Here is a 27,600-nt window from a genome sequence, read left to right on the forward strand (position 1 = left end):
GTGATAAGCACTAAAAAAAAATAAATGTGACAACAATACTGTATGGACTGGTTTTATGATAAAAAAATGTTCACTAAGAAACAATAAGTAGTCGGACAAAACAGATTGTCATAAAGCAACTATAGGATTCATTTTATTATACATTCAAATAAAATCATGTTTAGAAAGATGCAATAAGCAGAAAAAATCATGCGATAACACAACTACAAGATTCGATTTGCAATACACTAAAGTAATATCGTGGTTACAAGGATGCAATACGCATTTGAAAAAACTAACAGCGAAGACATTGTGTGGCTGGTATTGTGATAAAAAGATTTACTAGGATGTAATAATCACTTTGTATGGATAGGTTTTTCGATAAGAAGGCATTTACTAAGAGATGATCAGTAGTCATGCAGAACAGATTGCGACAATGTAACTGCTAGATTCGTTTCATGATACACTCAAATAAAATTGTGTTTATTGTGACGTGATAAGCACTTGCAAAAATTAAACGCAACAACAACACTACGTGGACTAGTTTTACGACAAAAAGGCATTTCCTAAGATGCGATAAGCAATTAGACAGAACAGACTTGTTTTATGATAGATGCCAATGACTTGATATGGACTTGTTTTATCATAAAAATGCATTTACTAAGAGGTGATCAGCAGTCAGACAAAACATATTGCGATAACACAACTATAGGATTTGTTTTATGATACACTCAAACAAAATCATGTTTACATGTACAAGATAAGCACTTAGAAAAATTAATTGTGACAACAACAATGTATGGTGTGGTTTGACGATAAAAAAGTATTTACAAAGAGTTGATAAGCCGTTAGACAAAATAGATTGTGATAACGCAATTGTTGGATTCGTTTTATGACACACTAAAAAAAAGTGTGTTTACAATGTGATAGGTAATCATAAAAGTTAAATGTGACAATGGGACTATACAGACTAGTTGTACAATAAAAAGGTGGCTACTAAGAAGTGATAGGTAGTCAGATAAAACAGATTTCGATAACAAAACTGTAGGATTCATTTTATGGTACTAAGAGATGATAAGTAGTAAGACAAAAATGATTGTGATAACACAACTGCAGTACAATACACTCAAATAAAATTGTGATTACATGAATGTGATAAGTCATTTACTAAGTGGCGATAAGCAGTTAGACAAAACAGATTGTGATAACGCAATTGCATGATGCATTTTATAGTACACTAATAAAATCATGTTTACAAGGCCATGATAAGCACTTGAAAAATTAAATGCGATGACGACACTGTATGGAATGGTTTTATGACAAAAAAGCATTTACTGAGAGAGCCGATAAATAGTCGGACCAAACAAATTTGTATAAAGAAACAACAACATTCGTTTTATGATACACTCAAATAAAATCATGTTTCGAAGGACGTGATAAGAACCAAAAATCATGCCATAATGCAATTGTAAGATTTGTTCAATGATATACTCGAGCAAAATCAAGTTTTCAAGGAGGTGATATGCACTTGAATAAATTCAATACAACAACAACATTGTATGGACTGGTTTGACTATAAAAAGGCGATAAGCAGTTTTCAAGGGCCATGTTTCAAGAACAATGGCCATTTCTGGACCAAATAAGTACACTTCATCCCAGCATTGAGCACTAGACCTAGATCACCTATGTCACCTTTGCTAGAAATTACCATTTTGCTCCTATGTCCTAGCATCCTCACCTAGAAAGTAGAGATTTTCACCAGATTTTCAAGAATTACCTAACATTTGAGCAATTACACCATTTCTCAACTTTATAAAACCTCAGCGTCATTAGAGTCCACTAACTATGGTTTCGTTAGCTTGAAGTCCGCTCACTATAGCTAAATCAACTCATTAAAACCATGCACTACCAATTCTAGAGCACCAAGACCATGTCAATTTCAATCGAGCTAAACATATGCACCCTTCTGTTCATACAGAGTATTTCTTCAGTTATTTTCAATTTTGAAATTCAGATTTGAGCTCTAGATCTTTGTCCTAAAATATGAGAGGCATTCTCCCACCAGCTCTAATAAATTCGGGTCATAATTCTCACAATTTACACCATAGTAGCTCTCACGGAGCTCATATCATATCCTAGTGTCCAATGTGAGTATTTTAGATGTTGATTTCAATTTATTCATCCAGATTTGAGCTGAATTTTCACTTTACAAATTTACTAAGGTTCTGACAGATTCTGCGCTCAATTCTAATAAAACCGAGAGTCAATTTCTCAATTTCTTCATATGGTTGCAATCAGCAATACTTCAAGAGAGTATTTGACTATGGATGGGATGAATATGGCTTAAATAACAAGTTCCCAACTTACCCTTGCACAGTCTTTAGAAATTAAAAATTGAAATTTTAAGTTTTGTAGTGGCAAACAAGGCCACTTTTCAACCAAATTTCATAGGACGCCTTATGTTTACTATGTTCTCTTTCTAGTATGCTCAGCCTGCCCACACAACCCACTGGCTTGAATTTCCTTGCAAAGGGTATTTTGGATGCACATATTTTTTCCTAAAACCTAACTTGATTGCCACATGAACCTAAGTTTGCTTTTCACAAATATTCCCATGAATGTAGTACGCTTGAGCCAAGTTTAGCCAATCAAGATTTTCACTAAACTAGGATTTCCAAAGATAGCACCTAGGTTGAGCCTAGTAAACCTGCACCCAACATAGGTCTGAACCAATTTTCAAAGCTAAACCTAGCCCAAGTCTTGCCCATGTCACCGTATTTGAACCCACTTAGGCCAAGTCCAGGTTCAAGCCATTTCAGATCTTCATTTTAGATTTCAAATCCAATCTCATATCCAAGCTCAATTTTTATATTTGGATCTCATATCCAAATTTCAAAACTTAGCGAATCATGATCCAGATTTTTGTATTATATCCAAATCTAGATTTTCATATTATATCCAGTTCCATTTTCTAGAATGTTCTTCAGATATACACTTGGATCTTCCTCTCAGTAACCAACCTAGATCCAAGATCCACATGCACATCATATTCCAATAATGCATCATGAATTTCACTTTGTGCCTATTGTCAATTCATATGAACGGACATGAATTGTGCAAAATTTTTCGTTGAGCACTCGCAGACAGAATTCGTATCCCTATGTGGTCTGAATGAACTTTTTTTTTCTAATTTGATTGTTTTAACTATACTTTGTACGTGTGTTTTCTCTGCTTTATGTTCTCACATTGTTCATTCTCCACGCTAAATGTCAACTAAATCATTTATCATGAATTGATCATCATTTCTCTATGCATGCATTGCTTTTTGTAAAATTGAATTTGGATTATGAGATTACATCAAATAATATTCAATTGAAAGCACAATTTTACAGTATAGTTTTGTGTTTTTGAAGAGGAGGAAAGAAGTTTAGTTCCATAAAAGGGACTCACGACTCAACCCTCACCCCCAACTCCCCCACACCAAAAAAAAAAAGAAAAGAAAAGAAAACACACCAAAAGCTACTCAAAAAGGCCAAATAAAACTTGGAAAAATCCAGTTTGGTGCCTAAAGAAATTAAATTTTTTAGAGTCTTTTGATTTAAGTCTTGGTTCGGGCTGCATTGGCACTCAACCTAGACTCAACCAGGCTTAGTACAAAGGTTGTGGAAGGGGGTCCAGTCAGGTCTCCAAATTCTGGTAATTTCTTTTTCCCTCTTCTTTCTTTTCTTATTTTCAATTTACTGTTCTCCTTTCTTTTCTTTTCTTTTCTTTTATGTGTGTTTTAGTTTTTTTCTTTTGTTTGCTTTTAGCACACTTAGTTTAGTTTATCTCTCATGTAGTTCATAGGTTTTCTTTATATGCTTTAATAATGCAATAGTGTAGTTTATTTGTTTTCCTAGGATAGATTTAAATTAATGTCTATGCTAGCCCCAGGGGTCAGGTATGCACTTCTTGTCCCTTCCTTCTGTTACTTAATTGGTTTACCTCTTAAATCATGCATATAAATCATGTTTCTTTTGTTCTTTCATTACTCATGCATCACACAATATTTTTTTTAGCACTCAAGACACCTTGTACCCACATACACCCTGTATTTGAAACTAGATTGGGTCAGCCTAGTAGTTTGCCCTGTAGCATTAGCCCTAGCATGTGAACACATACGCTCGGTCTAGTCCTCACGCATGACCACTTTGTAAAATATAGGTTTCTTCTGAATTATTTCAAAGTTAACTTTTCAAATAATTTCAAAAAACCTTAGATCATGTAGGCATTGAGTCTAGCCCTAGTCAAGACCTCTAAGACCTAGCCCATGACCGATCTTCAAACCTCTCTAGATTTGAAAGCTCTTCGAGCTTTTGAGTGAGCTTACGTGGACTCTCCATCTCTTTGATTGGTAGGTGGGCGCCCTACTTAAGTGACCACTCAAATCCTTAAACCATGATCTAGCCAATTCCATGTTAAAACCTAAGGTCATGAAACAACATCTTTAAGATGTGCTCTATCAAAACACTTAGTTTGGATCGACCCCATTCGTCCTAGTTAGGCTCGTCCTAGGTAGGTTCAGCCTAGTCAAACCGTCAGATCTAATCCCTTTGATCGGACTAGCCTGTAGCCATATAAGTCCTAGTCTCTAATTCAAATATAGATCAAATATGATTATAAGCATCAAACAAAGCTCAATCATGATATTAAATCCATAATTGACACATTCGAACCTATATCTCAAGAATCAGATTTTGGATCTTGGACCTTGAATTTTTTATTTTCATAATTTAGTATCAGGTCCTAAGCTCTAGGTCGATTCTCACAAGATTGGAATCAAAGTCTAAGAATTTTAAATCTTGATGACAATTGAACTTGGATCTATCTTATCTGAATTGATATTTTAGAGGATTAAACTATTTACACGAGGTCAGAACTTGTTAAATTATAGGTCTTATAGTTTGATTAAGAACTTTTGATGATAATTCTAGATTATAACATGTTGATCTCTATAACAACACTGATTTCAAATTTAGACAAAGAATTACATGAAATATTTCGGATCATAATTACCAATTTTCGGATTTGCATCCAATTTTCTCCTAATAGGTCTATGTCCTATACATGAGTCCTAGTAGACACTGGACTCCAAGTCTATATGATCTAGTTTCTATGCATCATAATAGATTTAATATAGCATTTGCATGTATATGTGATGATTCAGACATGAACAAACATCCAATTAATTTCTTCTTTTCCATTAGTATACTTTTGAGATCTGCTTAGATTTTAAAATATGCATAATCTCAAAATTACAACGTGTTTTGTTTTCTAGGATTTTGACAACATTTAGACTTAGGAATTGGAACATTTAATCAGTCATTGATCTGATTACCCCTAGTAAATGCACCAGAAACAGTCATACCATATACCGACAAGTTGGTTTCGTTTCACAAAATCATGCATAAGGAAACAAAGACGAGTACAAGTATTTTTCTCATTTGTATGGTTCACATGTAAGACAAATTTTACATGCAAGTAAAAGTGGCGACAATGATGGGACTTGGCATTGTCTATCTAGGCAAAAATATTCCAGCTTTCTATGTTTTAATTGTCATGCAACCCTTAGAGTCACTTAGGTGTCCTCGTGATTGATGATTATATATTCTTATATGTCTTAGGACTTGGAATTGAGATAGATTTTTCATGCTCACATGGATATAGAATTACATATTACATCTCTTAATTTATGAAGTTGTTTGAAAGCAATGTTTGTATATCTGATTTTAATTTTCATCTTACATCTCATTGCATTAGAGCCAATTGATGTGCATGTGCTTCCATATTTTAAAATTTTTATTTTCCTGTATGTCCTAAGCATCATGTCTTTTAATACCCCTTGCATGCATTAGCTTAAGGTTGTTCAACGGTCAGACTCTCCCCTCACCTATACTGAAGTGGTAGCTCGATAAATTTAAGTGATTAAGGAGAATGAAGATATATAATCCTCAAAACTCATTTGGATGAGTCTATTTTATTGTACGACGAATTTCTTGTCCAGTTCGGATCAAAAGACATCTAGTTTAGGATACCAAGCTTACTTTAAACATTTGCATGATAGAATCGCGTCATTAGAGAGCACTATTTGAAGCATTTTATGCACGTCATGTCTGATGACATGTTTATCACATTTACATGCATCACGTTTCATTGATGCAATGCATAAGATTTTCATTAAAATTGAACGAAAATTTCAAAAAGACCCATTTTTCCTATGTCAAAAACTACTCTGGAATTTCACGTTTCTATATGTCTCTCCCTAGTATTTCTTAAGTTTGTTAGGATCAAAACTGTCATGAAACCGAAACCTCCTATTGAGTCCATCCTAGCAGACAGTCTCTTCACAAAAGTTTGGTTACCTTCCTATTACATTTCTAGTTTCTTATATATCTGCTCCAACATTTTGTCCAATTATGTCGACATTTTAAATATAGTTTGGACTCATTGTCATCCATGAGACACAAGACACCACAAACATTTATTATGGCCCCACGTATAAGATCACAAGGAAATCAGGAAAGAGAGCTAGAGATTCCAAAGACAGATAAGCTTGAGGCCAATCCAACATCAACGTTAGCCATTTAGAAGATGATACAACATATGATAAAAGGGGGAGGTGGACCCACTGGAGAACTTGGCCACAAGAACTCTGAAGGTTCAACCAAGGATAAGAATCCTAAGACATCCACAAGTAGAACATAAGACTTCATGTAATTTAAGATTGAAGAGATGGAGAATACCATCAGGAAAATTCATAATAACGGTAAAAATGTCTACCCTTGAAGAGATTCTTGTGAGGGTTGGACGATGATGACCTTGATGGAATGGTTCAAAAGTTCAAGAAATTTAAGGATATATAAGACCTTAACACCAATGTAGCCATTTTCTTAGTCGATTGTGTAAAATTGAAAAATAACAAGGCTTTATTCATTTGTTTTCCACAAAGTCTTAAAGCGGAGGCCGCTCAATGGTGCTTGGAGACCATCGACCCAACCGATATGAGGGTCTCCGATGAGGTGGCCAATGCCTTTATCGAAAAAGTCAAGCCCAATCTTTTTGTGGAGCCAACCATTGATGCCCTCATCAATCTCCGATAGGAGCCTAGAGAGTCAGCAAGAGAATATATTATTATTACTCTACTTTATTGATATGTATATTACCTTATTGAGAGTTTGTGTGATTCTAAGAGGAGAATCCCTGATTGACATGGAAGTGTGGCCTCCATTTCTACAAATTTGGAATTCCCCAGATGGTTGCCAACTAAAAGATTTGCTACCACATTAGTTGCATGATTGTGGTTCGTAGACCCATATCTAGCGCATTTGGCATCTAATGTTTATGGTATTTGGTGCATTTTTTGTGCAAATACAATTTAAGATGCGATACAATTTTCTATTTAATATATAAGATCAAATATATCAAATTTTTTGATGTAATACATAATGAAATCACACACCAATTATAACTTCGAATTCCACAAGTAGTGAGTCTAGGTTGAACGCTAGAGCTTCTTGATCTTCAATAGTGATGCAAGAAGAATTAAGATAAATGGATCTTAAACCAACTGCACTCACAACTAAACTAAACTAAGCTTAAACTAACTAAAACTCAAGCAAATGATCAAAGGAACAAGAACATAAGAAAACTAACAAAACAACTTGAATTTCATTTCTTTTCTCAACTGATTGACTATCCTTACAAAATGATCCACATCCGAAAGGGATGGATTACTAAAAATCTAACTAAATCCAGTTACATGATTTGGTTATGCTTTCATTTTGCATCAGACTCCCCTAGTCGGAAAAGAGTCGTCCTTAACGAGTTTAAATCTATCATTCTGCCAAAATGATTCTTCATCTTAGAGGGTTTGAATAAGGTTTGGATCTGCTAAACAAAAGGACCCACCGCTCCCCTAGGTGGTGGTCCGCTCACTTCTTCTAAAGATGATCAAGGTGGCGGCTTAGGCGGTGGCTTTGGAGAAGGAACACAAGCTTGGTTATGATCTAAGGGCATTCCCGAATCAGATCCAGTCTCAAATAATGGAAAGAACTAGTTTGGATCTAGATCCAAACTCTTATGCCTATAAATCAGTAGATACGGACCCGAATCGGGTCCAAACTCTGATTCGGTTCGAACCGGTCCCATAAGGGAAGGGACCGGCCCGAACTGTCGGGCCCTTCGGGATTTCTCTCGAAGCCCCCCGAGACACCGCCGCTGTACACCCACCATCATCACGGGTGGGAAGTGATGGGCGCCCCTCCCTCAATCCACCTTCTTGGGTGGGCGGCAAGGACATGCAACAGTCGAACAGTTGTAGGTGCCTCCGGATTTCACCCACCAGTAGTAGAAGGAGTGAAATGGACTCTGTGGGCGTCGGCGGCGCTCCCTGCACCACCACCTCTCCAGCGATGTCCGCCATACCTCTTCTTGCCCACCCAAAGTGACGGGCAACCCTGAAGCTGCAGACGCTCTCTTAGCAGAACAAGGAATCCTCGTCCGTTCACCGGCGTGTAGACCAGCGACGGTCAGATCCACGGCTGAACCCACTGCCTGTCGACGAGAGGAAGACGTAGACGAATGTAGGGGAACTCTGGCAGGGAGCCTTGACATCGGATTTAGAACGCTAGCGGGCAACGGAGCTCTGGCAGGAATTCTTTGATATTCCTGATTCCATATTCCGCCCAACACCCTGGCGTCTCTCGAAGAGTAATCCCACGACTGTTCATCTCCTTCAGCTCCCAATGCGCAGATGTTGGGAATACTGTTTACAGTAGGAAACCCCTGGTCATTTTCTACTTTGTTTTGTAAGTACTGCAAAAACGAGCAAAGCATTCCTCTGATTTTGTCAATGTTCTTGGTTATGATAGTAAGATCCTATCTAATGAAAGATAAATCAGATTCCTGCCTTGCTACCGCAAGGTTTGCTGAACTTGGTCTTTCATGTTCGTAAAAGCCTCGCTCTGATACCAATTGATGCAAAAAGAATTAAGATAAATGGATCTTAATCCAACTGCACTCACAACTAAAGTAAACTAAGCTTAAACTAACTAAAACTCAAGCAAACATCAAAGGAACGGAACAAGAAGAACAAAAGAAAACTAACAAAACAACTTGCATTTCATTTTTTTTCTCAACTGATTGACTATCCATACAAAATGATCCACGTCCCTTTATATAGAGAAAAGGATGGATTGTAGATCTAGATCTATTTACAAGTACTAAAAATCTAACTAGATCCAGTTACATGATTTGGCTATGCTTTCATCTTGCATCAAATAGTGTCATCAATCTCCAATACACATGACTTCTGAACTCCTTGTTGATGTTCTACTCCCATCTTGAGTGGGTTATGTGATGCACAAGAGAGTCTTCAATTGCACAACGTGTTAGAGAGTAAAACTGGCAACTCTATAAAATTGTATGAACACAAAAACATGACACTGGACAATGTACTTGTGTGGGTGTATTAACTGAATTCTAATACAAAATGCAAACCGGTGTTCAGTGTCTTATGTGGCAGCAATTGTTCAAGGCTTGGTTAATGTCAGCTAACCCAAGTCTAGACAAGTTCACTTGTCAAATTATGTGAATTCAAAAATATGCAACCTACTGTTATAGACTACTAATGTACAAAACAGATCTAATTCTAATAAACTAAACACTACAAAACAACAAAATTTCAGAAAACAGTAATCTAAACTAGCAAACTACAATGAGAAATGCATCAAAATAACAAACATTCAAGTAGGATGCACACTTTCTCCTCCTACAACATGAAATGTAATAAAGAACCATTTGTCCAATAAACTAAGTACATCTACTAATTAACAACTAATTTTCATCTAAAAATTATTTTTAAACAAAAGATAACTACTTCTCCTACTAAACTGTAATAGAAATTATAGGAAAAAACAGCAAAAACCAAGAGATTACATTAGAGTGCAGATTTTCTCTCTAAAATGAGAGAAATAGTAAGTAGCAATTCACAATCTTAAACTAGCTATACCTAATGATTAACAAATAGTTTTCATTTAAAAATCAATTTAAATAATATTTAATCCACTATAGTACAATAGAAATTTCAATAAAAATACGGTAAGAACAAGGTAAAGCACCTAGACACTAAGTTGAAACCAGTAAAACAGTCACGAACAATCCACAATATTAGTGTAACTACAACTAATGTTAAACAAACTGTATTCATCTAAAAAGTAGTTCACATGAAAGGTAACTATTAAATCCAGCTAGGAGACTTAACATTCTACACATAACCAACAGCCAGCAAGTGCTTGTCATGACCCACACTAGCCGGCAACTAGTGATAGCACCCAAACTATTCCAGTCTTACACCAACGTAGAACAAGAAGTAAAAGCACTTTTAAACTAAGGAAAAAAAATTGAGAGCATTCATGAAATAAACATCTACTATACTGTGCGAGTGGAGTAAAACTACATGGCAAGCAAATTAGGGCAGCATGGTCCAAGGAAGCCCATAGAAACACATCAAGCGTAAGCTTGCCAGAAAGCATGTCAGTTGACAGCATTATAAAAACATATGCCAATAACACTTTGAATCAGCGCATCACCCTTTCTGTAATTAGACCATGTAAACGAAGCATTCTCATCCTTGGTTAAATGCAGGCCAGTATAGTAGACAAAAGTGTTAAATGACAGGCACAAAGACAGTAGAGATTCTCCCCATCCTTTCCTCTCTGTATGAACTGAATTAAAATCACCAATCAAGAGAACTGAGGCCGACTTATTTGCCACTACAGCTCCTATCATCACAAGCAAGTCATAACAAAATACGCAAGTCTGTGTGAAGATATTGCATCGAACTGTCTACCCAAATTCATTCAAATACTTAAAAGAACAGCCTATCCAAAACTTGGTAAATCTATAACGAAAAGAATGTCAATCCTAATCCACCCACACAAAATTGGAGCCCAATTTCCTTTTGCCTCTATATTAGACTCAAATTCATAGTAATGAAATCTTCTGTAGAAAAAGGACAATCAACCACTAGAGAGCCTTGTATCAAACAGAAAAAGTATGTCAGGATGGTGGGATCAAGCAAATTATGCCAGTCTCTCTAGGCCACCCTCCCAACAAGCCCCCTGGCATTCGAACCTATTATCTTCATCTAATCAGGAAAGAAAGGATAATCCATCACCATACCCTGGTCCATTGTGACCATGCCTCCACCAAACTCACCTTCAGTCATAAAACTCTTTCCCTTACCCTGTTGTCCTCCTGGATCCACCTCAACATTGGAGCCTACTGCCTTATAGATTCCTTAGTCCCTGCAACCCCAACCTCCTTCTTGTACAAACTGACCTTATGCTTCAAGGCACGTTTCTTACCTGCAAAACTATCGGGCATAGATTCTATATGACTCCATGGATTCTTTAGGTGTCTTCCAATGCGCTTTGAATTTATGTACCACCAACCTACAAGTGTCATCCACGGACTCATCCTTCCCTAATCCATCCAATCCCATCTCAATTTCTCTGCTACCTTCATCCCCGATAGTAGAAATACCAAGATCTGATGCCTCTTGGTCCATCCTCAACTTTCAGCAACCCATAGACCCTACCTTCTTCTGATTTTGCCATTGGTCCCAATCATGTTTTTCATCACTGCAATGAGGAAAATCACCCTTCGGCTACTCCTCCTTATCTAAGGCCGCAAAAGAATAGATTGCTGAAGATGACCACCAAAGCTTCTATCAGTTCCACACGGTTGCTTTTTGCAACTTTAACATGAGCCCACCCATCAGAATTCTCCTTCAATAACTCGTTCTAAAATAGACTGGATTCCTTTTGATCATCACGGGCAGCTCGATATGTTATGAAATATTGCCTCACAAACTGCATGCTACTCAAAAACCTTCCCCTCATCAACAACACAAATAAAACTCAGAGGCAAGAAAAAGTTTGGAACAGAAATAAGAAGACAGACATAACCATACCTGACGTGTGCCTTAATAAATCCATCGGAATCCAAGGAAAGACCACCAAGCATTCTCGCAATCCCTACAAAGACATTGGCATTCCACAAATGTAGTGGAAGCTCAGGTAATCAAATCCACAAAGGAACTCTTGCCACATCTTCAAATTTGAAAGGTATTCCTGGTGCCCATTTGCAAGCTACCAAAAATTTTCCCGTAACCGTCCAACATCCATCCTGCAAAACCTCCTCCAGGGCTGCCTCTTAGCCACCCTAATAAAAAACATCCCCTTCGCGAGGACCATGAAAAGAAGTGATGCCATGGAGCCTCAAATCACTGAAAATGATGGAGTAGTCGATTCTCATATTAGGGTTCCCCCCAACAAGACCAACAAGCGCAGACCACCTAAATGGTCACGCCACTTTCATGTGCCTCCTCTGGGATAACCAATATCTTCCTTCCCTTCATCTTATAGATTGCCAAATCTAAAATCTAGATTGCCTCCTCCCACTCCTGATCCCCTCTTTTGCACCAGCAGTCCATGGTATTAAGTTAACTATAAATAAACTTGTATTCATCTAAAAACTAGATCATTCGAAAGGTAACTATTAAATCAGCTAGGAGAGTAAAGATTCTACACAAAACCCCCAGCCAACAGGTAATGGTCATGACCCGCACTAGCCAGCAACTAGTGACAGCCGCTTAAACTATCTCAACTCTTACTAGACTATGATAGAAATCTAGTACCAATATCGAAAACCAGAAAACAACACTCACGCAGGAAGATATATATATATATATATATATATAGATATATATATATATATATATATATATATATATATAGAGAGAGAGAGAGAGAAAGAGAAAGAGAGAGAATGAAAACAAGAAGAAGTTGAGGAGAAGAAGCTGTAGCCAAAATGGTTGGCACGGTCTCTATTTATAATCTCATTTCCAGAATTCTAAGAGTCTCCAATCCTAGAATCCTATGAGATTTCACAAGCTACAAGGACATTAATTGCATCATAGAATCCTAGGAGACTTCACATGTTACAAGGATATTAACTACAACATAGAATCCTAAGAGACTTCACATATTACAAGGATATTAACTACATCATAGAATCCTAGGAGACTCTTCACATGTTACAAGGACATTAAATATGTTAACACATTTTATAAGGATGTGGAATCCTAAGAGACTCCTCTTCAATGTGCTGGTGAAGGATTTATAGTTTAACACCCTCCCTCAAGTTGTGCATGGTTTTGCACTATGTACAACTTGCCTTTTAAAAACCAGAACCGTTGCTTCGTTAATCATTTTGTAAATAAGTCTGCAACTTGGTCATCTGTACGAACATAAATAGGTTGAATCTCCTTTGTCTTCCACCTTTTGTCTAACAAAGTGTTGATCAATCTCAATGTGCTTTGTTCGACCATGTTGTATGGGATTAAAGGCAATGTTAATAGCGCTTTGATTATCACACATTAACATTGACGTTTTAATCTTTTCTCCAATGTCTTCTAGCAAATGTCTAACCCATGTAACTTCAGCAGTACCTGCAGCCATGCATCTGTATTCAGCTTCCGTGCTGGATCTTGTTACTGCCTTTTGCTTTCGACAACTCCAAGACACAAGATTACGTCCAATGAAAATACAAAAACCAGAAATGGACTTTCTTTGATCGGGATCTCCAGCCCAATCTGCATTTATGAATGTCATAAGTTGATGTCCAATAGTTATATTTTCACTCTTACCATAAACTAAGCCATCTCCTGTTGTCCCTTTAAGATATCTTAATATTCTTTTGACAGCATCCATGTGAGTATCTGTAGGTTCATGTATAAATTTGGATACTTGATTCACAACATATATAATATCTGGTCTAGTAAATGTAAGATATTGAAGTGCCCCAACAATACTTCGATATTGTGTAGGATCTTCATATAACACCCCATCCTGAGCACTTAGTCTTTGATTTAGAATACTAGGAGTTCCAACAGGCTTACAATTAGACATACCTGACTTTTTTAGCAGATCCAACGTGTATTTCTGTTGTGTCAATGTGAGACGATTATTGTGTCTATCAATCTCCACTCCAACAAAGAATCGTAAATCACCAAGCTCTTTCATTTTGAAATTTTGTATCATCAAAACTTTAGCTTCTTCTATGTGTTTTTCTAAATTGCCTGTGATAACAATATCGTCAACATATATAAGAAGTAAAGTAAATATGTTTTCCTTTCGATAAATGAAAAGAGAGTGATCTAGAGGACATCTCCGAAAACCACATTCTTGAATCTTGCAGGAGAAACTGTCAAACCACGAGCGTGAGGCCTCTTTAAGTCCATAAATAGATTTTTTTAGTTTACAAACCCATGCATGAGAGTCTCCTTTCGTACATCCAGGAGGTTGTTCCATATATACTTCCTCCCTCAAATCACCATGAAGAAAAGCATTCTTCACGTCCATTTGATGTAGTCTCCATCCATATTCAACTGCCAATGATATAATCACGCGAATTGTTTCCATTTTGATCACAGGGCTGAATGTCTCTTCATAATCTTCTCCATATTGTTGTGTAAACCCTTTTACTACTAACCTTGCTTTGTGTCTTTCTATGCTGCCGTCAGGTTTGTATTTAATTTTGTATACTCATTTGGATCCCACTACGTTCTTTCCATGTGGCCTTGGAACGATCTCCCATGTTCCACATTCATGCAAGGTATCCATTTCTTCTTTCATAGTCTTTCTCCAATGATGTGATTTTGATGCTTGATCAAATGAAGTAGGTTCTTCCTCCTTGCCAACTTTTGCCATGAATAACTAAAAATCAAGTGATAAAGAGTCATAGCTAACCCACCTGTGAATGGGATGACGAATGCGTTGGGATCTTCTAAGGTGGGGCATGTTGTCTTCTTCACTATGAGCATCTCTGTCCCTTAGTCGTCGATTGTAGATAAGACCCGAATACTGATGTGAATCGTTGCTCTGTTCTTCATTATTGCTTTCGTGATGACTTGATGACGGTGTTGGATCTTCTTGATTTTCACTTTGAGCCATATCCGACGGTTGTATTGCTCTCTCTTGATCTTCACCTTGAGACACATCATTTACTATAACAGGATCTGCATTGAATAACTATGTACTGGTCTAGGGATCATAAGATTCAATGGTCATAGACATTTCATTTGTATCATCAAAACTTTGTTCATCAAAAATGACATTTCTTGAAGTTTTGATACGTTTAGTTGTTGAATCATAGCATCGAAAACCTTTATATTCATCAGCATATCCAATGAATCTACATTGAATAGCTTTGTCTTGAAACTTGTTCCTCAAGGCAGCATCAACGTGAACATATCATACACAACAAAAAACCTTTAAGTTCTTGTAATCTGGTTGTTTGCCTAAGAGCGTAAAATATGGCGATTTAGACATCAAGAGTGTCATAGGCAAACAATTTATTATGTATACAGTAGTATGGAAGGCTTCAGTTCACAAGGAAATGGGCAAATTAGTATCATGCATCATGCTCATGGCGCTTTCAACTATATGTCGATGTTTCCATTCAACTACACCATTTTGTTGTGGTGTGTAAGGGCAAGAGATTTGTCTAGTTATCCATTTTTCACGTAGAAATTCAATAAAATCAAGTGAGGAATATTCTCCACCTCCATCACATTGAAAATGCACTACATTGGATGAAAATTTGGTTTGAATCATGACATAGAAGTTTCGAAATATGTGGAGTACTTTTGATTTGTGTTTCATGAAGTAAATCCAGGTGAAACGTGAGTAAGAGTCAATGAATAAGACATAATATCTTGATCCAGACATGGAATCAATAGGGGCGGGCCCCCATGCATCAGAAAAAATAGTTTCAAAAGGTTTGGAAACCCTTTGATTTATATTATGAAAAGGTAAAACATGACTCTTACAAAGTCCACAACTTGAACATTTTTTGACACTTAAAGTAAGGGGTAAGCTTGATCTTGGAATGAGACTATCTGTGACAAGTTTTTCAATGAAATGATGACCACAGTGTCCTAGCCGACTATGCCACAGATCAGACTCCAAAAATTGGTTAGGGCCCCTTACTTTTGATTGAAAATGACAAGAACTTGGCACTGATGAAAACATTATGAGAAAGAGAAAAAGTCTTCAATCCTACATCAAAAGTGGATGAATCATTAGGTTGACATTCCTTGAGGACGTACATATTCTCTTGACGCTCCCCTCTAGAGAACATTTTCTTCGTTTGGAGGTCCTTGACATAAACAGAAGAAGGTGTGAATTCAACAGAAGAGCTTGTAACATCAATGAGTTTAAAAATGGATATGATGTTCTTTTTTATATTGGGAGCAAGAACAACATTAGACAGTGATAGAGACGAGGATGACAATGGAATATGTGCATTTCCAATATGTGTAATGGGATAAGATTTTTCATCACCTGTTATAATGCAACTTCTACCGTAATGAGGGGATAAGTTAGTCAATTTACCTGCATTTCCTGTCACATGGGTAGCTGCACCTGAATCCAAGAAACATTCTCCCTGCTCATTTTGCTTTATAGTCATCTTTGAGAATGCGGTCATCAATAGCTGCTGCATATCTTCGGCGGTGGATTTAGAACTTTGTCCTCCTTGTTCATAATCATGTCTTACCCCTTTGTTTTTATTTTGAAGATTAAACCAGCACTGTGCATTCATGTGCCCTTTCTTGTTGCACTGAAAACAAATTGGTATTTTTCTTGAAGTATCCAAAGGAGACATACCTTGGTTATGTGGTGTTGGTAGAATGCCACGACCACCATGATTGGAGTTCCCATGACTCTTACCAAACTTTACATTCATAGCCAACACATTTTGGGAGTTCCCTTGATCAGTCCATTCAATGATTCTTTTCATATTCATTTCGTATTGGAGAAGTTTACTTTCTAGTTCGTTGAAGGAAGGCAGAACAGGAAGGACCCCAAGAGCTGTAATAAAAGCATGATAATCATGCCCAAGTCCATTCAAGGTTTGCTGCACATTTTTCTTATCAGAAATGTTATTTCTTGAGGAAGCAAGTTGGTCTGCGACGGCCTTAATATGCCACAAATAATCCATGATAGACATTGAACCTTTGCTTAAATTCTGAAATTCTTTCTTTAAGTACATAATTCGAGCTTCTGATATTTGGGAAAAGGTATCAGCAAGGGTTTCCCATAATTCTTCTTTACAGTCATCAGAAACTGAAAATAACACTTGTTGAGATAGAGTAGACAAAATATACGCAACCAGACTTTGGTCACGTCTCATCCACATAGCATGTTCAGAGTTGCTGTCTTCATGAACAACAATAACTTCTCCTGCCTCATTTTTTATTTCCTGCAAAATGGATATTGGTGGAGCCTTTGTTGAACCATCGAGATGTCCAAAGAGGCCTTGACTTCTTATGAAAGGCATGATTTACCTTTTCCAGATCAGATAATTCTCATGGTTGAGTTTTTCGGTAATAAGGTGAGGAAGAAAACTTGGGGACATGCCAGAATGCGAAAGGTTTTCCATGACAACATAAAAGAAGGGTATACAGGTAGAAAATGAGAGGGAAAGAAGACAAGATATAACAAGATGTGTCCTTAGGTAAACAAGAAGAAAAAGGAACAAGAATTATGCAAGAGAAAAGTAAATTCAGGATAGAGACAAGATGAGAAAAGAGTTCTAACCAGATCAGACCTGTTTGGGCATTTCGTTAGGTAGAGATAACGTAATCTGGTGCTCTGATACCATGATAGAAATCTAGCACCAATATCTGAAACCAGAAAACAGCACTCACGCAGGAAGAGAGAGAGAGAAAGAGAGAGAAAGAGAGAGAATGAAAACAAGAAGAAGTTGAGGAGAAGAAGCCGTAGCCAAAATGGTTGGCACGGTCTCTATTTATAATCCCATTTCCAGAATTCTAAGAGTCTCCAATCGTAGAATCCTAGGAGATATTACAAGCTACAAGGACATTAATTGCATCATAGATACCTAGGAGACTTCACATGTTACAACTACAACATAGAATCCTTGGAGACTTCATATATTACAAGGATATTAACTACAACATAGAATCCTAGGAGACTCTTCACATGTTACAAGGACATTGATTATATTAACACATTTTATAAGGATGTGGAATCCTAAGAGACTCCTCTTCAACGTGCTGGTGAAGGATTTATAGTTTAACACTAGATGAAGAAGTAAAGCAATTTTAAGCTAAAGAAAAAAAAATGAAAGCATTCATGAAAAAAACATCTACAATATGCAAATCCCACACGATCAAAGCTGATAGACATAGGCAGCCTCTAACCACCAGCTGAAAACTGTAAACCATCAAACTTAACCATCCAAATCCCACACGATCAACAAGATGCTATTGTGTTGCATGGTCATCTTGCGAGCTGCGCTTGAGGGTTTAAGAGAAGAAGGAATTGAAAGAAGAAGGTTGCAAGAGGTGAAGGCAATCACTCAATGGGGCATCGCCTAGAAGATGCCGGCAACTTTGTCCTCCACCACGCTTTACCGAGAAGACCACAAAGAGAAGCGAGGGAGAGAAGTTGTTTGACCTTCCCCCAAGAGAAACACTGGAGATAGGGTTTGCAGCCTAGCTCCAATGATCATTTTTTGTTTTCAAAAGTCTCAAATCAAAGCTCATTATTCATTTAACTACCTAATCTACTGCTTTGCTAACAACACATATAAATTTCTGCTTAAACCTATACACCTTGTGACAAAATGCAAAAATCTAAGTGTACCCAAGTGAAAACTAGAGTTCAACGGCCTTGAACGGCTAAAAATCTCGATTTTTAAGGATGTAGATTATTATTGTAGTGTTGAAAGCCGAATTTCACTGCATTGGACATTTTTCACTCGTATTGGCTCGGTGTTTTGTCAAATTCGAACCATGGCTTCGTAGACCCATCACAGGCACAAGCATCGAATTTATGCACTAAAATTTGTCAAGATGCATGAAAATAGCATTTAAAAATTAATGCATTTCATGCATTATCAGTATTCATCTTTGGATAATGTAAATCTTTGTGTTTCAAAAAGCTAGCATTTTGACTTTTCAATGGGCATGTTTTCTTTTTTTTTGTAGGTTTGACCCAACTCATATGGAGGTTGGAAATTACAATTGGTGCACGACTTTAACAGTTTTCGATTTTTTTTTTATTTGCAAACCAAAGTAAATCAGCAGCGATAACATTTTGGTTTCCTTTATAGCAAATAAAGATTCTCTCTCTCTCTCTCTCTCTCTCTCTCTCTCTCTCTCTCTCGGGCTGAGTTTCTTCTCCTACAGAACATCAACTTTTTCGAGTATCTTACAAAAACTAAAGCCTATACACAAGTGAAGCACTTGAAAGATGCTTTAGTTGAGCCCATGTGGCACATGTTTTTCTAGTTGACTAGCTCCTCTTGGTTTTTCTTGCTAACTTCTTGCAACCCCCTCAAGCCTTCAACCTTTTGCTCAATCTCCTCAATTAGTTCCTCCCTCCACAGCTGTGCTCTAGCAGCTTCTTCAATATCTTCTTGCTGCATGGATGTTACCAGTCAAATCAATTTGTGCTCTAATATCTGGTGAGAGATGTGGAGAGAGTCGCAAATACAAATGTGTAGTTCAAATCTGTCGGATGCTAGATGTTGGTGGATGGTAAAAATCTCGTGCTAAAAAGTAGTTGTCACAAGTGCATTGGCAATCTTGTGGTGCGACAATTGCTCATGGTGCTTTCAATAATAGATTTTGATTTTTTCTCCTTTCAGCAACATCCAACATCTTGCATGATTGAATCATAGTGATAGGGCACATTTTTATGGTCAGGACAGCTTAGGGGACGAAGGTTGTTGTACCTTGTCGTATAGCCAAAAGCCTGTTCCGTCCCCTCCATCTTTCCTGTACTGCTCGCTATCATAGTATGGATCCTGAAAAGCAGCTAATATGTCAGAAGCACTCACATTTGAAGGAACTTTGTGGGTGCAATGTAGGGCTTTCAATATTTCACAGTGCATAAATTGTAATGGCTAATTGATCTTTTTCTATTAGTTCCCCTTGGAACTTTTTAAGGACTAAAAGATATAGCGCTTGTGTTGTAGGGAAGGAGGATGCTAGCTGAGGACAAAAGTTTGCTTCATACAATTTCCTATAAAAGATGTCATTCTGCAAGTAGACTTTTTTCTTAGCTGGGTTAATAAACAATAAAAGCAGAAAGCATGTGCCCGTATGATGAATTTCAATATTCCTGATTTATGCCGTTTTCTCTACAACATCTAGTCTTATATCCCCCAATATGGTTCCCTTTTCCAAAAAATTCAGTCCCATGATTTCTTTTCTACACCGTTTGGTTGAATCAAACCGGCACTAAAAGAAGGTGCCGAAATAAAGCAGGGATTAACATTTTGAAAGGAAAAGATGTCATAATTCAAAAGACCGTCCAAGTTTTTAAGAAAAAGGATTTTAGCAATGCAAAAATATTCTAAACATCGATTTTTTAGGGCCTTTGCTCAAAATTTGATGTGCAGGTACCATCTTAATGGTTTGAAACTTAGAGTGGAAAACAGATTCCTGTGTTTAATAACTGAAGAGTATACACCTTCGTGTTTTGGAAACTACAACCAAATTAAGGGCGCTTAGTAGTATGCAAGTTGTGGAACAACTGTTCATGATGCATATATATGTCGTATGGCATGAAGGACTCAAAATCAAGAAAATGCATGCATACTTCCCAGATTTACAATAAAATTCGTTTTGTGACTGATGACAACTTCAACAGGGTAAAAAAGGTTCGCACAACAATTAAATACCCAATAATTAAGTACTGAATATATAATATATGCTTGAACTGACTGCAATTTTCCTGGGCTGTGCTATTTTCACCCAAAAAATGCAGTGTTATGTCCTCTCAGACAATTTCTTTTTCTAATCAAAATTAAATGCAGTGAAAATCACATTGCGACAATGTCTGGTGGAACAACCAAGGCCTAAAATAACTTGGTAGCGAAATAAATGTAGGATTTGCAGATTCTCAACGAAAGACGCAAAGATTCTTTGTACTCCAAGTTATGAAAAGAGATACGTGCACTGTCATAAAGTTCTGGAATTCATAAACTCAGCCTCTTCAAAAGCTTAAATTGTAGTTACGGAATTGATGGTCTAGAACCAGGAAAGCGGAAAAATTTTACTATGTATAAGAAGTGAAGACTCAACAACATAATCATGAATTTTGATTTTTTTTTTTATTCATGCACATCACATTCATGCCACAAAGGTTAACTTAAAAAGTTAATGTAGATTTGTCATACATAATTTAACCAAAAAACAGAAGCAACTGTGGTGTAAGAAAAACAAATGTGGGCCCTAGATATAACTTAGAACTAAACCCGAATTTATGCGAAGAAAAACTGACAAGAATCTCGACGTCCAAAATAATTCTCAATAATAAGCTTAACAAAGTATACTTAGTAGGAACTTAATAACAACGCCAACAAAGTTCACAAAATGAACTTGACCAAGCAACGATATAACATGTGCATCAACACTTAAACCATGAATAACTATTTTTAATAATAAAATATTACATGAACACCAAGAGTCTAAGAAAGACTCACCTCACTAGCTCATGTAATGAGCTACCCCACTTACAAAAGAATACACACCTTGCTGCACTCGTATCACCCAAGCAGCTCACGAAGTGAGCACACTCACTCAACACAATCCAATCAACACACTTCTTTCTCACACACACTCAAAATGCCTATCATCCCTATTTATAGGGATGAAGAAGTCTGTGGATGATGCTTCCACCGATTTTTACACGTTATATTATTATTATTATTATTTTATTTATTTTCTTAATCATTACAAGCACCGACTTAAGAGAGGAGGCTCAAAATGGTTCGTGAGAGTCGGTGATGACTCTCTACAGTCTCCCCCTCATTACCGACTTTCTACTCATAACTCTTAACATTCTTCTATGCTTGATGAATGTTTGTATTGGTAAGCCTTTTGGTGAAGATGCCAGCAACTTGATCTTCTGATGTGATTGGCAGCAATTGAATCTCTCCTGTTGGACACCGAGCCTGTGCTTTGGTATGAATTCCCAGGTCTCGTTATGCTCCAATGCCTTTATTTCATCTTTCATTGCAGCTTGCCATTTTTCAACATTTTTTGCTTCTTCAAATGAAGCTGGCTCGATCTCCTTCATGATGGCACAATCTGCATCTGCATACTTGGGATTTTGTTTTGGTATTCTCGTTGATCTTCTTCGTGTTATGGGTGCTTCTTCTAGCTCTTCAAGTTGTGATGGTCTTTCTTCTTCTATACTTCGTTGTTGAAGAGGACCGACTCCTGTTCTCCATGGATCTGCTCTTTCTTCTTGTCTTGGGCTATGAACTTGTTTATCTGGTCGTCTTGCTTCTATGATTCCGGCTCAGGCTCTCCTTGATTCATCTCAAATTGTATTTTGTTTCGAACATTTCTCTCAAAAACTAGAGAGTCTGAAAACATCTTCTTTTCTTTTAACCACCAGGATGATGTTTCATCAAAGATGACATCACGAGAAACATGAACTTGCCATGTGCTAGGATTAGCACATCGCCATCCATTTCGATATGGATCATATCCAACAAAGACACACCTCTGTGCCTTCTTGTCGAACTTAGTCTTGTGCTGTTCAGATAGAAAGACATAACATACACAACCAAATACTCTAAAATAACTCACAGACGGCTTCTTTTTATGGAGCATTTCATATGGAGACTTAAAATTAAATCTTGGCACGGTAGTCGATTAATGACATGTACAGCAGTGCTGACACACTCGGCCCAAAATTTTGTTGGCATGTTCTTTGCATGCATCATGCTTCGACATGTTTCTGCTATGTGGCGATTTTTCCGTTCTGCCACTCCATTTTGTTGTGGCGTATAGGCACATGTAAATTGCCTTCGAATACCATGTTGCCTCATGTATGTCATAAACATATCATATATATATTCGCCACCATTATTGATGCATAGACACCAAATTTTATACCCAAGTTCTTTTTGCACCATCTGGTGAAACTCCTTAAACTTTTCAAGTGCTTCAAACTTTTCCTTCATAGAATCGACATAAGTATATCTTGAAAAATTATCAATAAATGTGATAAAATACCATTGACTTCCAACTGATGGATCTGGTACCTTGCCTAATACATCTAAATGAACAAGTTCGAATGGTGCTTTAGCTCTGTACTTGGATTCTTTGAATGACCTTCTGTGCGCCTTTCCATATTGACATCCAGAGTATATTTTGTCTATTCGTACTTCAAGTTTTGGTAGACCAATCAACTGCCTTTTATTAGACGTCTCCCGAAGTTTGTTGTATCCAACATGAGCGAGTCTCTCATGCCAAATATCTGAAGTATCATGCTTCCTTGTTTTGTCAATATATGTTGTTTTTGCTGACAGGACATATATTGACTCAATTTTTCTTCCTTCAAACATGGGAGTTCCTTGAACATCTGCGTCTTTATAAACTTTCACATTATTTGGACCGAACAAAACATAGTGCTGCCCTAAAGCTGTAAGTTGTGGCACAGATAACAAGTTCTTAGTCATTCCCGGAACATGATAAACGTTCTCTAAAATCCGGTCTTTATCGAAATTGGCTACAACCTCTGCTTCTCCAATATGTGCCACTGGGAGCTTTGTGTTGTTAGCAGTAACAACAACTCGATTTTCGTCATATTCTTTCATACTTAAGAACTTGCTCTCATCACCAGTCATATGATTTGACCATCCAGAATCAATTATCCAATCAGTTTGACAATTGATATTTTCTTCTTTTTCTTTTGTATGTTTTATATGAGTAGAATTGCATCTTTCTTGTGTCATATCTTCTTTAAGCTTGATTGAGTACAGAAATAAACTTTTCTGTACAGTCTCATTAGCTCCCCCATATTGCTTACTTGTTGTGATTGTATTTCATTTATTTATTTTGACTCTACAGTCACGAACAAAATGATCCAATTTTTCACATCTAAAACACTTTTTCTTTGGTCTCCACTGCTGTTTAGTTTCTCTTGTTTTCTTTCTTTTCTATATTTTTCTCTTTCTTTTCATCAATATTTCTACTTGGAGACCGAATGACTAGCTTAGCTGGCCAATGTGATCTCTGACTCTTACTAAACAAAGCTTCCTTATTATTTACTTTGAGTGAAAGTCCAGCCATTTGCTTCGCTAATGTTTCTTGATTGATCAAGAGATTCTCTAACTCCAACAAAGTTGGTAGAACTGGCCAGCCTTGAACACCAATTATAAAACTGCTAAATTCTGGACGAAGTCCACGAACAAGAATTCTCGCATACGGGCCTCACTAATCTTAGACTCAGGGTCAATTTGAAAAATCTCCCTACAGATTTTTTTAACCTTCATAAAATATTCTGCTATCGACATGTTTCCCTGAGTTAATGTAGTTAACTCATTTTCTAGCGGTTGTAAGCAGACATCATTAGCTCGAGAGAATAGCGTTGCAAAAGCATCTCATGCTTCTTTAAGAGTCTTAGCATCACGTATATGCTCTAGTAAATCATTCTCAATTAATACCTTAATTGCAAATAGAGTTTTCCTTACTTTAATCATCCATTTCTTCTTCGCTTCCTCATCGACAGGAATAATAGTGTCTGATCTCAAAACTATATCTCATAATTCATATCTTAGTAAATAAAACTTCATGCAAGATTTCCAATAACCATAATTGCTATTGTTAAGTTTCTCAATAATATTTAATGCAACCACTAATGACGCCATAATTTCATAATATAACTAGCCCAATTAATCTCACTAGTAAACCGGCCCTTAGACAGAACCTCGCTTTGATACCACTTGTAAGAAAAACAAATGTGGACCCTAGATATAACTTAGATCTAAACCTGAATTTATGCAAAGAAAAACTGACAGAATCTCGACGTTCAAAATAATTCTCAATAATAAGCTTAACAAAGGATACTTAGTAGGAACTTAATAACAACACCAACAAGGTTCACAAAATGAACTTGACCAAGCAAAGATATAACATGTGCATCAACACTTAAGCCATGAATAATTATTTTTAACAATAAAATATTACATGAACACTTAGACACAAGAGTCTAATCACCTCACTAGCTCATGTAATGAGCTACCCCACTTACAAAAGAAAACACACCTTGCTGCACTCGTATCACCCAAGCAGCTCACGAAAGTGAGCACACCCACTCAACACAATCCACTCAACACACTTCTTTTTCACACACACTCAAAATGCCTATCATCCCTATTTATAGGGATGAAGAAGTCGGTGGATGATGCTTCCACCGATTTCTACACGTTATATTATTATTATTATTATTATTTTATTTATTTTCTTAATCATTACTAGCACTGACTTAAGAGAGGAGGCTTAAGAGAGGAGGCTCAAGATGGTTCGTGAGAGTCGGTGATGACTCTTGAGTCGGTGATGACTCTCTACAACACCTTATTCCAGTTCTTATGGTATGCAAAACCATGGAAGTGAACCTCCCAAACAGTGCAAAAATATGAATATACAGTCGCATGCAATATTGTCGCCCAATGATATGATCCCCTTCTTCATTTGACAAACGGAAATGTATTTTTGAACCTACTAAAGTTATGTTCAAAAACATAAATTTTTTTTCCCTTTTCCAAAAGTGGAAACTATTTTTCAACCTACAATTTTCTCTTGATTCGATATTTCTTACCAAATAACATAGGCCGAAAACAAAAACTAAACGTTGAGGGTCCTTTTCGTAATTCTTAAAAATAAGTAAGCTAGCATATGAAGATTAAAAATGTAAGACCCGTATCTACGATTATAGGTAAAAGGTGGATTCACGGTGTCTTTCATCTGTTCTCTTTGTTATTTTTTATGAGATCGCAGAGTATCAAATACATGGGAGGCATGACAGGCAGAGAGAGAGAGAGAGAGAGAGAGAGAGAGAGAGAGAGAACCTTAGTAGATCCAAAGACACAGCATCCCCAGCAAGTGAACATGATGTACATCGTATCTGCATCCATCCTCTTCATGCGTCAATGAGAGAGTGAGAGAGCGGAAAAAAACAGATGAAATCATCAAAATCCTCTTCTCATGTGTATACCCGGCAGGGTTAAATGAATACTCTGCCTCTATGTGCATGCGATTACCCACACCTACTGATGGGAACCAATAGATTTTTTATAATGCTGTTTTGTTTTGCTTCTTCCCTCTTTCCTTATACGGAAGGAGTGAGAATACGATAATCCTCATTATTTCAGAGATTTCATCCACCAACCACACAATTTCAGGTTCTTCACCAGCTGTAGTTGGTTTGATGTGATTACGAGTCTGCGATTTGAAAGCTATTGTTTCGCTCGAAGTGCAAATGCTTTCTCCAAGTAAGAATGAAAGGGAAGAAAAAATGTAAAGGAAAAGAAAAGGCGAAGTGCTACTGACAGACGCTCTTGAGAGCTTCATCGTTGAGATGCCAAACTGCCTTGTGAAGGATAACATCCCTTTCACCTTCAACGTGCTGAACTAAAACAGCCAGCAGAGGCCAATCTGGGAATGCTTGGATTCTCCACTTTTCCCTCCTCTGGCCTTCGCGCCTTTGGTTCTGAAGCATGAAAATTATATAGACCACAACATTAAACAATTCACCACTGAATCATTCATCACATGAAGAGAAGCCCTTTCATGAAATTGATACGTTGCCGAAAGAAGTAAGACGCACCCAATTCCATGGAAAGGGTTTCCTTCCACTGCGTGAATCAGACAGACGGTTAAATCATCGTCACTGTGTTTTTTACCTCAGGAAAACAAATGCTCTTCTTCAACTCTAAGCTACGACTTGAGCTTTTTGTGACTATCGACTGAAAAGCCAGGAAATCGTGTTTCAGGTACATGACGCTTCAAAAAACGAAAATACAGAAACGTGCAAAATATACCGTGCAGTTTGCCATTGGAAGGTGATGGCGGTGATGGATAAGGTGAAGGCTAGACGCTATTCTCACGCTCATGATTGCATCTGCCATTTACCTCTGAAATACGGGGTTCACCCCCCACGGCTTTGCAGCGATGATCCTCATTTCTGCGCATTGTATATGCGGGAACGGATGGTTGGGGAAGAGATAATGTCTATTACTAATGAGTGGTAACGAGAAGACAGGAGATGCATGAGTGGTCCCAGGAGGAAGGAGATGTTTGGGAGGTTAGCACATTATGTTGGGGCTCTCCCTAGGTACTTCCTTCCCTATCTACCGGATGCTGCTCCCTCTCACTCGAACGGTCGCATATCGCCCGGTCAAATAATGCCTCCGCCCCCATGGATTCTAGAAAAATGGTACGAAAGTACATCCATTTCCTTGTTAACTTCACAATATAAAAGGGAGGTTAATGCTTTAATTTAAAGAAAAAAACGATTGTAGTACCATAGTAATTCAACCAGCTATTTATATAAAATATATAGATGGTTGAAAGAAAAACAATCAATAAAAGTATAATTTAATACCATATAATAAAATATTCATCACCTTTTTTTTTTTTTTTACCATCCACTATGTTGAATCGAATGAGCTAATTGGATAGTTGGT

General features: G+C 37.1%; 1 protein-coding gene across 2 annotated transcripts; it reads right to left on the bottom strand.

Moving 5' to 3' along the window:
• Positions 1-19,139: 19,139 nt before the first annotated feature.
• LOC116259161 (photosynthetic NDH subunit of subcomplex B 4, chloroplastic) lies at positions 19,140-27,204 on the bottom strand. Of its 2 annotated transcripts, XM_031636830.2 has the most exons (6): positions 26,956-27,192; positions 26,818-26,880; positions 26,465-26,624; positions 25,984-26,039; positions 19,849-19,920; positions 19,140-19,533 (listed from the first exon to the last, which is right to left on the bottom strand). In XM_031636830.2, the coding sequence occupies exons 1-6, from the start codon at positions 27,040-27,042 to the stop codon at positions 19,399-19,401; spliced, it is 573 nt and encodes a 190-aa protein (XP_031492690.1). In that variant the 5' UTR covers positions 27,043-27,192; the 3' UTR covers positions 19,140-19,398. The 2 variants fall into 2 exon arrangements, with proteins under 2 accessions (XP_031492690.1, XP_031492691.1); XM_031636831.2 differs by lacking the exon at positions 26,818-26,880 and having other exon boundaries at positions 26,956-27,204.
• Between the last annotated feature and the right edge of the window lie 396 nt (positions 27,205-27,600).

The sequence above is a fragment of the Nymphaea colorata genome, chromosome 8 (assembly GCF_008831285.2).
Source record: "Nymphaea colorata isolate Beijing-Zhang1983 chromosome 8, ASM883128v2, whole genome shotgun sequence".
Lineage (NCBI taxonomy): Eukaryota > Viridiplantae > Streptophyta > Magnoliopsida > Nymphaeales > Nymphaeaceae > Nymphaea > Nymphaea colorata.

Bases quoted from the DNA above. Each gene is read 5' to 3' on its own strand.
- LOC116259161 (XM_031636830.2), bottom strand. From the start codon at position 27,042: ATGGCAGATGCAATCATGAGCGTGAGAATAGCGTCTAGCCTTCACCTT. The intron at 26,881-26,955 runs GTATATTTTGCA...CTGGCTTTTCAG, and splicing joins TTCCAATGGCAAACTGCACG to TCGATAGTCACAAAAAGCTC. The intron at 19,921-25,983 runs GTTCTCTCTCTC...GCTGCTTTTCAG, and splicing joins GTGTCTTTGGATCTACTAAG to GATCCATACTATGATAGCGA.